Source organism: Oncorhynchus clarkii, chromosome 2 (genome assembly GCF_045791955.1).
Source record: "Oncorhynchus clarkii lewisi isolate Uvic-CL-2024 chromosome 2, UVic_Ocla_1.0, whole genome shotgun sequence".
NCBI classification, from domain to species: domain Eukaryota; kingdom Metazoa; phylum Chordata; class Actinopteri; order Salmoniformes; family Salmonidae; genus Oncorhynchus; species Oncorhynchus clarkii.
In genome coordinates, this window is record NC_092148.1 from 60,324,500 (window position 1) to 60,338,095 (window position 13,596).

Sequence of the window (13,596 nt, forward strand, 5' to 3'; positions counted from 1 at the left end):
CTTTTAAGCATTCTAGTATAGCTAAATAGTTAACACACACACGGACGCAGTGGTCTAAGGCATTGTCTCTCAGTGCAAGAGGCGTCACTACAGTCCCTGGTTCGAATCCAGGCTGTATCACATCTGGCAGTCATTGGGAGTCCCATAGGGCTGCGCACAATTGGCCCAGCGTCGTCCAGGCTGCCATTGTAAATAAGAATTTCTTCTTAACTGACTTGCCTAGTTAAATAAAGGTTAAACACACACACACATGCACGCACACACACTGACCAAAAAAGTATTTTGTTGGCATTTACGTATGTCATTACCAGTAAAGCATAATCAAACCTATTTCTTTCACTAACTTGCAGTGCTGTTTCATTGTTCATTTGTTCAGTCATTTCAATCTCAACCAGGATTTCTATGGAACGCCGTTTGGGTCTTTGCATGACAAAAAACACTATTCGAAGTGTCAAATAAAACTATTTGATGGGTGAAATAACCTTGTTGACCAATCAGGACCTGAATATGACTGCACGTCACATAATAATTTAACGCGTTCATGAATTTTTGACGGAGTTATTACACCTTGATTACACTATCACTCGTATTTCAAGTCACAACAATTCATCGACACGTATGCTCTGATGCTGGAAAAGCTGTTTCACGCACCTACAGTGCTGGTCATTAAAAGAAATTGCTAGCTCATGGATTCAAACAATGTGTCACGCCCTGACCATAGAAAGCTGTATATTCTCTATGTTGGCTGGGTGTGATAGTGACTAGGGTGGGTCATCTAGGTGTTTTTGTATTTCTATGGTGGCCTGATATGGTTCCCAATCAGAGGCAACTGTTTATCGTTGTCTCTGATTGGGGATCATATTTAGGTAGCCATTTCCCCATTGGTATTCGTGGGATCTTGTCGACATTTAGTTGCCTGAGTGCACACCAGTAGCTTCACGTTTCGTTTGCGCCTCCGTCTACTCATAACGACGATCGTGACAGAAGATCGCACCTAAAACGGACCAAGCAGCGTGGCGAGGGGGAATGGACATGGGAGGAAATCCTGGATGGAGAAGGACTCTGGACGCAGGCCGGAGAGTATCGCCGTCCAAGGGAGCAGTTGGAGGCAGCGAGAGCGGAACGGCGACGATACGAGGAGTTAGTACAATGACGGAAGCGTGTGACCGGTCAGACACGGTGTCTCCAGTGAGCATTCACAGCCCGGTGCGCTCTATTCCAGCTTCCCGCAGTTGCCATGCTAGAGTGGGCATTCAGCCAGGACGCATTGTGCCGGCTCAGTGCTCCTGGTCTCCAGTACGTCTCCTCGGTCCAGGATATCCTGCGGTCGGCGGTCCGGAGCCTCCAGCAATGGTCTGCGGTCCAGAGCCTTCAGCAGGGGTTCTCTGTCCAGAGCCTCCCGCGACGATCTACAGTCCGGTTCCTCCGGCGACGATCCACGGTCCGGTGCCTCCAGCGATGACCCACAGTCCATTGGTATTCGTGGGATCTTGTCTACATTTAGTTGCCTGAGTGCACACCAGTAGCTTCAAGTTTCGTTTGTGCTTTGTTTTTTTATTTTGGTGAGTTTCAGTTTATTAAAATATGTGGAACTCTACTCACGCTGAGCCTTGGTCTACTCATTACGACGATCGTGACACAATGTTCTTCCCCAAAAACATAGAAATATGACACATGTTTCAGTAGCTATAGTTAGCTAGCTAACTGTATAGATAGGTATCATCTAAAATAACCCACATTTATAAGACAGTTCATATTTGATTGAAGGTGGTCGGACCAATCTACAGTTGAAGTCGGAAGTTTACATACACCTTAGCCAAATACATTTAAACTCAGTTTTTCAAAATTCCTGACATTTAATCCTAGTAAAAAGTCCCTGTCTTAGGTCAGTTAGGATCACCACTTTATTTTAAGAATGTGAAATGTCAGAATAATAGTAGAGATTGATTTATTTAAGCTTTAATTGATTTAATCACATTCCCAGTGGGTCAGAGGTTTACATACACTCAATTAGTATTTGGTAGCATTTCCTTTAAATTGTTGAACTTAGGTAAAACATTTTGGGTAGCCTTCCACAAGCTTCCCACAATAAATTGGGTGAATTTTGGCCCATTCCTCCTGACAGAGCTGGTGTAACTGAGTCAGGTTTGTAGGCCTCCTTGCTCGCACACGCCTTTTCAGTTCTGCCCACAAATGTTCTATAGGATTGAGGTCAGGGCTTTGTGATGGCCACTCCAATACCTTGACTTTGTTGTCCTTAAGCCATTTTGCCATAACTTTGGAAGTATGCTTGGGTTCATTGTTCATTTGGAAGACCCATTTGCGACCAAGCTTTAACTTTCTGACTGATGTCTTGAGATGTTGCTTCAATATATCCACATAATTTTCCTTCCTTCATGATGCCATCTATTTTGTGAAGTGCACCAGTCCCTCCTACAGCAAAGCACCCTCACAACATGATACTGCACGATTGTTCTTTGGTTTGCAAGCCTCCCCCTTTTTCCTCCAAACATAACGGTCAATATGGCCCAACAGTATTTTTTTGTTTCATCAGACCAGAGGACTTTTCTCCAAAAAGTACTATGTCCCCATGTGAAGTTGCAAACCGTAGACTGGTTTTGATTTTGGAGCAGTGGCTTCTTCCTTGCTGAGCGGCCTTTCAGGTTATGTCGATATAGGACTCGTTTTACTGTGGTTATAGAAACTTTTGTACATGTTTCCTCCAGCATCTTCACAAGGTCCTTTGCTGTTTTTCTAGGATTTATATAAACTTTTCGCACCATAATATGTTCATCTCTAGGAGACAGAACACGTCTCCTTCCTGAGCGGTATGACGGCTGCGTGGTCCCATGGTGTTTATACTTGCGTACTATTGTTTGTACAGATGAATGTGGTACCTTCAGGCATTTGGAAATTGTTCCCAAGGATGAACCAGACTTGGGGAGGTCCACAATTTATTTCTGAGGTCTTGATGTCAAGCAAAGAGGCACTGAGTTTGAAGGTAGGCCTTGAAATACATCCACAGGCACACCTCCAATTGACTCAAATGATGTCAATTAGCCTATCAGAAGCTTCTAAATCCATGACATAATTTTCTGGAATTTTCCAAGCTGTTTAAAGGCACAGTCAACTCAGTGTATGTAACTTCTGACCCACTGGAATTGTGATACAGTGAATTATAGGTGAAATAATCTGTCTGTAAACAATTGTTGGAAAAATTACTTGTGTCATGCGCAAAGTAGATGTCCTAACCGACTTGCCAAAACTATAGTTTGTTAACAAGAAATTTGTGGAGTGGTTGAAAAACAAGTTTTAATGACTCCAACATAAGTGTTTGTAAACTTCCGACTTCAACTGTATGTGAAGCTAGCCACAATAAGGATCAGCCACAATAGTGGACTTTGCGGTTAACCTTCAAAATAAAAGTGTGGCATAATTATACTACTTGTATTCATTTGCATCACTGTCAATGACAGACTGTCATTTGAAGGCAAACCGCAAATTCCACTATTGTGCCTAATCCTTATTGTGGCTAGCTTTACAACACATAACCCGGTCCAGGCAAGCCTCACTAGCCAGATGAAGCTAGCTGGCTGCTTATAACGTTAGCTTTGGGCAACAGGGTTAAGTAGCTGGCTAGCTATTTATTTTCTTGAACTGAAGTTAAATTTCAATAGGCAAATAACAAGTGGAAACCTAGTGGAAACCTAATACTTACTCACAAGGATTCCTAAATCATTGCTAAGATTAATGAAAATTACTGCAGTTTCTACTGGTCATTGTTTTCAGGCTGGTTGTATTGGTGCTAGCTAGGTACCAAGCTAAAGCTAGCTACCCCAGAAGTTGCGGTCGAACAAATTATGCTTTATTACCAACGCAGTATTGTAAACACATCGTTCGTGGTCAGTGTTTGCTTGTCTGCAGACTTTTTTTGTACAGCTTTGACAGTGCTGCTGTATCTTTTTTGACACGCAAAGACCCAAACGGCGTTCCATAGTATGTATGTCATGAAGCTAAGAGCAGTGATGCTATTACTGTGCAACTCCGGTAGGGAAACCTCTGAAAAATAGCGCACTTGGTGTGTGTACCGGAGCTCGACCAGTTGGCGAAAGCCAACAGCACCAATGAGAGAGAACGGTTGATAGTCAAGGGCAATGAATTCTATTATCTTGGCTTTAATGGATTCCGCCTTTGAGTTGTCTCACTGAAATGTTCTTACTCTTTCAAATGATGGCTCGACATGTTGACTGCTTGATCCACACATCAGACATTGTGGGTTAGGTTAGGAATGCTGTGTTGCACGTGTAGTGCCAAATTTTACGTGGCGTCATGTTAACCTACGTTATATAGGTATGCACGGTAGCTTTGACATCTGTTAATAACATCGGCATTAAACTAGACATCGGGCAGATACTGATGTTGGCATTTTTAGCTAATATCGTCCGATTCCAATATGTTCACCGATTTTTCATGCATCCCTAGTTATTGCTGGTGTAGCTACATTTTTGTGCTTCTAGTTCCGACAGTGCAGTAATATCTAACAGCACAGCCATAAGGCAGTAATCTAACAGTTCCACAACAACTACCTTATACACACAAATGTAAAGGAATGGAATTAATATGTAAATATATGGACGAGCAATGTCAGAGCGGCATAGACTGAGATACAGTAGATAGTATCGAATACAGTATATACATATGAGATAATGCAAGTAATGCAAGATATGTAAACATTAAAGTGACATTATTAAAGTGACTAGTGTCCTATTTATTAAAAGTGGCCGGTAAGGGCGGTAAGCAAATTGAAGTGGGTCTAGGGTGTCAGGTAAGGTGATATAATTCTTGACTAGTCTCTCAAAGCACTTCATGATGACAGAAGTGAGTGCGGGGCAACAGTCACTTAGTTCAGCTACATTTGCATTCTTGGGAATAGGGACAAATGGTGCCCATCTTGAAGCATGTGGGGACAGCAGACTGGGATAGGGAGAGATTGAATATGTCCTTAAACACACCAGCCAGCTGAGGACACGGCTAGGGATGTCGTCTGGGCCGGCAATCTTGCAAGGGTTAACACGTTTAAATGTCTTACTCACGACGGCCACGGATAAGGAGACAGTCCTTGGTTGTGTCCGTGGCACTGTGTTATCCTCAAAGCGAGCAAAGAACGTGTTTAGCTTGACTGTGAGGAAGTCATTGGAGTCCGCGACGTAGCTGGTTTTCCTTTTGTAGTCCGTGATTGTCTGTAGACCCTTCCACATACATCTCGTGTCTGAGCCGTTGAATTACGATTCCACTTTGTCTCTATACTGACGTTTCGCATGTTTGATTGCCTTAAGGAGGGAATGACCACTCTGTTTGTATTCTGCCACATTCCCAGTCACCTTGCCATGGTTAAATGCGGTGGTTCGCTGCCAAAGGTGATTCAACAAAGTACTGGTTAAGGATCTGAATACTTACATTGGGGCAAAAAAGTATTTAGTCAGCCACCAATTGTGCAAGTTCTCCCACTTAAAAAGATAGGGCCTGTAATTTTCATCATAGGTACACTTCAACTATGACAGACAAAATGATTAAAAAAATCCAGAAAATCACATTGTAGGATTTTTATTGAATTTATTTGCAAATTATGGTGGCACAATTGGTGGCTGACTAAATACTTTTTTGCCCCACTGTATGTACATCTGATATTTCAGTTTCTTATTTTTTAAATTAATTTTCATAATTTTTTTTCAAAAAACCTGATTTGCTTTGTCATTATGGGGTATTGTGTGTAGATTGATGAGGGGAAAAATTTGTAACGTAACAAAATGTGGAAAATGTCAAGGGGACTGAATACTTTCCAAAATGCAATGTAGAACGCTATAGACTCATCAGCTCCCACTTTCTCCCATTGTGCTCTTTATAACAAACTATTCTGGGGAAGTACGGTAAAGCTTCATAATGTAAAATAATGTGACAAGGTGAAATTAACTCAATCTGCTTTCTCTCGTAACATATTGCACAAGTTGACTGCAGGTATTTACTTAAAAAGTAGTTAGAAACATTAAAAAGTATTAAAAAACTTCCAATAAATAGTTTCAATGGTATTGATGGTATATGAAAACCATCCCGTAGGTATTTCCAAATACCCTGGTATACGGTATACTGCCCAACCCTACTGTAGTCCAAATACAATCAGTTACATTTCTCCTCAAGACAGAATAACCATACTATGAGACAGCAGTCACAGCTCAGCACATTAACAGAAGCTATCCTTCCTCGTCCGTCCTCAGTTCCATGTAGATAAGTCAGAGTGGAGACATGCTTCAGGCAGCACAGCCTTTTATGAGGCAAATTAACCATCAAGAGCACAGTTTAAGCATGCAACGGAGGAATGAGGGCTCATTTATATGGTTTCCAACTGTAATTCATATTTTATATTAACACAATAAATATGTCACAGCCCTGGTGCTAGACTGTAATGTCTTTGTCCTTGACGTGATTGCACCGTGGCTCTGGGCGGCAACTTGCTCACCCAATCAGTGAGAACATGAGGCCCGGTTCATCTCTGTCTCTGGGTGTCTCTACAGTGGTGGATCAGTGGGTAGCATGCTCTCTCAGTGTGTTATTCTAGTACTATAGCTACTATCACTACTATGGTCACCTAAGTGTGGTCCCTCTTTCTAGGAGGCCAGCCTCTGTTCCGTATTGCCTCGCTGAACTTCAGGGTCAGCTTCAGCATGTGAAGTAAACAAAAACGTGTTAAAGAAATCAAAATATATTTTATATTTGAGATTCTTCAAAGTAGCCACCCTTTGCCTTGATGACAGCTTTGCACACTCTTGGCATTCTCAACCAGCTTCATGAGGTAGTCACCTGGAATGCATTTCAATTAACAGGTGTGCCTTCTTAATGATTTGAGCCAATCATTTGTGTTGTGACAAGGTAGGAGTGGTAAACAGAAGATAGCCCTATTTGGTAAAATACCAAGTCTATATTATGGCAAGAACAGCTCAAATAAGCAAAGACAAACGACAGTCCATCATTACTTTAAGACACGAAGGTCAGTCAATACTGAACATTAACAACTTTGAAAGTTTCTTCAAGTGCAGTCGCAAAAACCATCAAGCGCTATGATGAAACTGGCTCTCATGTGGACAGCCACAGGAAAGGAAGACCCAAAGTTACCTCTGCTGCAGAGGATAAGTTCATTAGAGTTAACTGCACCTCAGATTGCAGCCCAAATAAATGTTTCAGAGTTCAAATAACAGACATCTCAAAATCAACTGTTCAGAGGAGACTGTGGATCAGGCCTTCATGGTCGAATTGCTGCAAAGAAACCATTACTAAAGGACACCAATAATAAGAAGAGACTTGCTTCGGCAAAGAAACATGAGCAATGGACATTAGACTGGTGGAAATCTGTCCTTTGGTCTGATGAGTCCAAATGTTAGATTTTTGGATCCAACCGCTGTCTCTTTGTGAGACGCAGAGTAGGTGAACGGATGATCTCCGCATGTGTGGTTCATCTGTATGCCATCTGTAAATACAAAATTACGAGCCTTGTTGGTTAAGCCACAGAAAAAGTTAGCAACCTTCCCACTAGCCATGATTGGCTGATATAAATTAGTGGGCTGGACATGCCGAGAGAGGAGAGCGGATTGGTCTGCCATATTGAAGGCTGCTGTCTATTTGAGCTCGTCAGTCTGTGTTGGTAATCCTGTCAAACACTGCTTTTTTATGTATTGTGTAGTGGAGCTGCATAAGTGTTGCTCTCCACTTTCTGGAGGATCAAGTTTTGAAATCTGTGGAATTAGAGTATGATAGCTAAAGAGATGGAGAAAACACCTGTCTCCGGATTACATCTTCAAACTAAGGGCAACTGTGGTATGGCATTCCTGACAGGGAGAAGCGTTCATCATGCATGATGATGTATACAGGTAAGATAGTCTAGCAATAGCTATCTACCTTTTTAGATATTACACATTTTTAATTTTGACAGAAAGTGGTTTCATTTCAAGCTAAAGTGTACTGTTAGCTAACTAGCTAACATTAGCTGGCTGGCTCCCTAGCTGACGTTACTATTTGTTTCTCAGAGCTGTTTGCTTTTCTAGTTAGAGCCTAATGTTAGCTAGCTCCCAACACTGTGGCATTGTTGGCACTTTGTTCATTGTTGTTTAACTACCTAATGTCAGCTGGCTGGCTCGTTAGCTAACATTACGTGTGTGATCTTAAATGCTGTTTACCTAGCTAGTGTGTATCAATAATGGTCCACCACCCAAAGGACTATCCAGCCAACTTGACACAACTGCATCCCTGTTGAATGCTTTCGACATCTTGTCAAGCCCATGCCCTAAGGGCAAAAGGGGCTGCAACTCAACATTAGGAAGGTGTTCCTAATGTTTTGTAAACTCAGTGTACCACACAGAGGTTTCATGGAGTGTGTGCCAGCCTGCCAGGCCACTCACTCACCTCATGCCGCGGGTGGAGTGGTTGTGGAAGTTCTGCAGAAGCTGTGGCACCCCCAGCATGGCCTCAAACAGCACGGCCAGGGAGCCCAGGCCCTCCACGAACAGCACAGAGTCCAGCAGGAGAAGGGTGAGGAAGGCACACAGCACCGTGAAGGCAAAACAGAATAGCAGGTAGTCCTCAAACGCACTCCAGCTCCAGAAGTAGCGCAGGTCCAGATCTAAGAGAGGGGGGGGGGGGAAGGGGGAGGAAGAGAGAGGGAGTGATAGAGGGAGAAGGGGAGGGGGAGAGATACCTTCATTAGAAAATGCACCATCACAGACATTCATTGAACACACCACACAAATCAATAGATTGCAAGTAAGTGAATGAAACAGAGACTCAGAAGCTTTTTCATCAAATCAAAAACAATCTGTCTCTGGACCCTGCAAGTGTCATCACTGGGCCCTTTCCACCACGTAGAGCCAATACAAAGCTATAGAGAGCTATTCCTTAAATCATTTAACCAGATTGTGCTTTCAAGCTCTGCTTTTTCAAAGTAAAGTCAAATGTAGCCGTTGAGGCGAAGCCTACACTCTGACCAATGAGAAAGGGACGCAACATGGCAGCAGAAAGAAAATGTGGTCACAGACCGAGAGCTCTTTTCTCACTGTAACAAATATTCATTATTCAGATATTCTAAGAATATTTAAACTTCCATCCATTATTTTCTGTTTGCACTGGCAGCCCAATAGGGTCGGCCTACTGTATATAGTAGCAGAGCCCTAGAGAGAAGACTGTTCACAGAAAATAGAGGCATTTAAATACAGTTCCAGATCTGCTTCAGTGACGTTATTATTGCCATTGTTCATCTAACTGTATTCTAATGCAATTCATGGACAAACAACCTAAAAGGAGAGAGAATGAGGAAGACTGCATGACATAAAAGCCAAGAACAGTCAGAAAGAGAGAGTACTAAAGAGACCCCCCTGAGGGTCACAAGCTGAAATAAGAGTAGCTAGGAGTGACCTAAAATCCAGAGACAATCATGCATACTGTGTCAGAGGTTCTCTGTCTGGTAATGGTATATATAGGACCAGTCAGCTCTTCACAAGACATCCCACATGATCAATGGCCTCATATTCCTTTGAAATTACTGGAGAGGGGGGAATAGAATGAGCTGACATCAGCTGAATGGGATTGATAGTTAAATAAGAGCCCATTTGTTAGTGAGCCGACTGGACTGTGACCTTCCATATAGGAAGTGGTTGTGTTCCGCGTATTGTCATTAGGTTCTGCATTCTGAGCACCTGCACACAACACACGGCAGCACCTGCCAGGGGGAACAGTGGCGACGGTGGGACACACCTGTCAGGAACACAGACCGCTACACACCACCTCCGTTGCCGGGCCCACGGCACTGTGGAAGAGGCAGAGTGAGACGTCTCATAGCGAGCACCGAGCAGCGTGCATGATTAATGATTACGCTCCTACAGATCCAACACAGAGATAGGATCTGGGGGGGGGGGGGGGGGGGGTCAGGATGGATGATCAGAACAGAGAGGGGGACAGGACGCGTACACTCGCTTATGACAGCACGCACACGCATACGCACACACAGTGTCGCGTCCGTCCTTGCAGGGAGGGCCAGGGCCCACCACCATGAATAATATCTGTAGAGCCAGACACTGACACTGATAGAATCTGAACAGGGCCTAGCAGAGAGGCCTTACTCAAAAAATAATCCTCACAGGACTTCATTTTCACCTGCAGAAAAATCTGATTTTCCCCCCTCTGTTCTAGTGTGCTTGAAGGTTCAGGTAAAAGCTCTGCCCTTTGTCGGGCACATGAAAGCTTCTCTCCCCTTTCATTTTGACGGGCTAATCACTACTGGCACTACTACAGCTTGCCCTGTTTTCCAAACTGCGGCCTGTTTTTCCCAAATACAGTATAGCTCCCTCTAACTATTCACTCCTCTCTCTCTCCATGCACTCCACCTCTCCTTTTAAAAGCCGAATAGTTTTATTTGCACACTCAAAAAACACCTACAGTAAATTGTCAAGTAAAACACAATGAAGAAACATAACCAATGAATCTGAATCACATCTAAAAGAACAAATCAGTAAATGTCCCTCTCATCTCCCCCTTTTTCTCTCTCTGCCATCCAGGCTGCTACAGCATCAGAGGCAGGCCGGCCTTCCCAGTGAGATCCCTGGCTTAGCTTAGCCAGTCTGGAGAGGAGAGCAGACTTGTTGACAGGCCGCACTTCAAAAGACCCACACAAGAAGGTACTGTACTGAGGAGGAAAAGTGGGGAGGTGAGGTGCCTCTTTTTTCAACAGCCCTTCAAAGATCAAACATTTCAATTATTAAAACAGCAACAAACAAAAGTGCTCAATGGAAATACTTCAAACATCGTGACAGTGTCGGTAACCCAGGGCAAACAGGTTTACAGCGGAGTCCACCCTAACCACATCTAGGATGCCATCTAGGGTTTACATTCTGCCAGTCATCTGGAGGCCAACTTTGAGCCTCCCAGCCAGAGGAGACCCAGCCCGTGATGGGTCTACTCCATCACAGCCCACCCCAGGCTCCAAATCCCACCCCAGGCCCCATGCCCCAGTTCCAAGGGAGTCCCAGTTCCAGATGCCTTCCCTGCACTGCTGTCCTCCTGCAGGGTCACCAGGGCCAACCCAGCCACCCTCTCTGTCTGTCTTCTGAGCCCATGACTCTGGGACAGGTCAACCATCGGCACAGAGATACTGCCATTTCAGCTCATAGTACGCCCACGAGTATCGATTATTCAAAGGGAGGTTGGATCCAGTTAGGTTGGATCCAAGATAATAAAACCATTAAATCAGATCTGCCAGACAAACCAAGAGAATAACAGGAAGTAGGCGTACATAGTCAGCGTGGTCTGCACACATTTTACTCAGCATCACTCAGACTGTGACTAATAAAGCACCTCTCAATTAGAAATCTTAACAACATGGCACCTATGCCCAAGTGCCATGGGCTATGGGCAGAGATCTGGCTGTCAGAGGGGAAGCCTGCAGGACAGGCTGAGGTTTGGAGAGCACAGGCTTTAACGAAGGCAGCAGACACAGAGGGCCTGGTTTCCTCAGTCAGCAGTGGGACTGATTGGCCTCTCATTAGGAAACACTAGACCACTGTCCTGTCTCATAAATCAAATCAAATCAAATTTTATTTGTCACATACACATGGTTAGCAGATGTTAATGCGAGTGTAGCGAAATGCTTGTGCTTCTAGTTCCGACAATGCAGTAATAACCAACAAGTAATCTAACTAACAATTCCAAAACTACTGTCTTGTACACAGTGTGAGGGGATAAAGAATATGTACATAAGGATATATGAATGAGTGATGGTACAGAGCAGCATAGGCAGATACAGTAGATTGTATCGAGTACAGTATATACATATGAGATGAGTATGTAAACAAAGTGGCATAGTTAAAGTGGCTAGTGATACATGTATTACATAAGGATACAGTCGATGATATAGAGTACAGTATATACGTATGCCTATGAGATGAATAATGTAGGGTAAGTAACATTATATAAGGTAGCATTGTTTAAAGTGGCTAGTGATATATTTACATCATTTCCCATCAATTCCCATTATTAAAGTGGCTGGAGTTGAGTCAGTGTCAGTGTGTTGGCAGCAGCCACTCAATGTTAGTGGTGGCTGTTTAACAGTCTGATAGCCTTGAGATAGAAGCTGTTTTTCAGTCTCTCGGTCCCAGCTTTGATGCACCTGTACTGACCTCGCCTTCTGGATGATAGCGGGGTGAACAGGCAGTGGCTCGGGTGGTTGATGTCCTTGATGATCTTTATGGCCTTCCTGTGACATCGGGTGGTGTAGGTGTCCTGGAGGGCAGGTAGTTTGCCCCCGGTGATGCGTTGTGCAGACCTCACTACCCTCTGGAGAGCCTTACGGTTGAGGGCGGAGCAGTTGCCGTACCAGGCGGTGATACAGCCCGCCAGGATGCTCTCGATTGTGCATCTGTAGAAGTTTGTGAGTGCTTTTGGTGACAAGCCGAATTTCTTCAGCCTCCTGAGGTTCTTCACAATGCTGTCTGTGTGAGTGGACCAATTCAGTTTGTCTGTGATGTGTATGCCGAGGAACTTAAAACTTGCTACCCTCTCCACTACTGTTCCATCGATGTGGATAGGGGGGTGTTCCCTCTGCTGTTTCCTGAAGTCCACAATCATCTCCTTAGTTTTGTTGACGTTGAGTGTGAGGTTATTTTCCTGACACCACACTCCGAGGGCCCTCACCTCCTCCCTGTAGGCCGTCTCGTCGTTGTTGGTAATCAAGCCTACCACTGTTGTGTCGTCCGCAAACTTGATGATTGAGTTGGAGGCGTGCGTGGCCACGCAGTCGTGGGTGAACAGGGAGTACAGGAGAGGCAGAACGCACCCTTGTGGGGCCCCAGTGTTGAGGATCAGCGGGGAGGAGATGTTGTTGCCTACCCTCACCACCTGGGGGCGGCCCGTCAGGAAGTCCAGTACCCAGTTGCACAGGGCGGGGTCGAGACCCAGGGTCTCGAGCTTGATGACGAGCTTGGAGGGTACTATGGTGTTGAATGCCGAGCTGTAGTCAATGAACAGCATTCTCACATAGGTATTCCTCTTGTCCAGATGGGTTAGGGCAGTGTGCAGTGTGGTTGAGATTGCATCGTCTTTGGACCTATTTGGGCGGTAAGCAAATTTGAGTGGGTCTAGGGTGTCAGGTAGGGTGGAGGTGATATGGTCCTTGACTAGTCTCTCAAAGCACTTCATGATGACGGAAGTGAGTGCTACGGGGCGGTAGTCGTTTAGCTCAGTTACCTTAGCTTTCTTGGGAACAGGAACAATGGTGGCCCTCTTGAAGCATGTGGGAACAGCAGACTGGTATAGGGATTGATTGAATATGTCCGTAAACACACCGGCCAGCTGGTCTGCGCATGCTCTGAGGGCGCGGCTGGGGATGCCGTCTGGGCCTGCAGCCTTGCGAGGGTTAACACGTTTAAATGTCTTACTCACCTCGGCTGCAGTGAAGGAGAGACCGCAAGTTTTCATTGCAGGCCGTGTCAGTGGCACTGTATTGTCCTCAAAGCGGGCAAAAAAGTTATTTAGTCTGCCTGGGAGCAGGACATCCTGGTCCGT

The 13,596-nt window shown here is 44.6% G+C and overlaps 1 protein-coding gene across 4 annotated transcripts in view; it reads right to left on the bottom strand.

Moving 5' to 3' along the window:
- The window catches only part of LOC139371043 (solute carrier family 66 member 2), an 86,727-nt gene that overhangs the window by 34,849 nt on the left and 38,282 nt on the right, over positions 1–13,596 (bottom strand). For all 4 annotated transcript variants that reach the window (XM_071111094.1, XM_071111087.1, XM_071111109.1 and 1 more), the window contains exon 4: positions 8,452–8,668. In XM_071111094.1, coding sequence (XP_070967195.1) covers positions 8,452–8,668 — 217 coding nt within the window. The remainder of the gene's footprint in view (positions 1–8,451; positions 8,669–13,596) is intronic.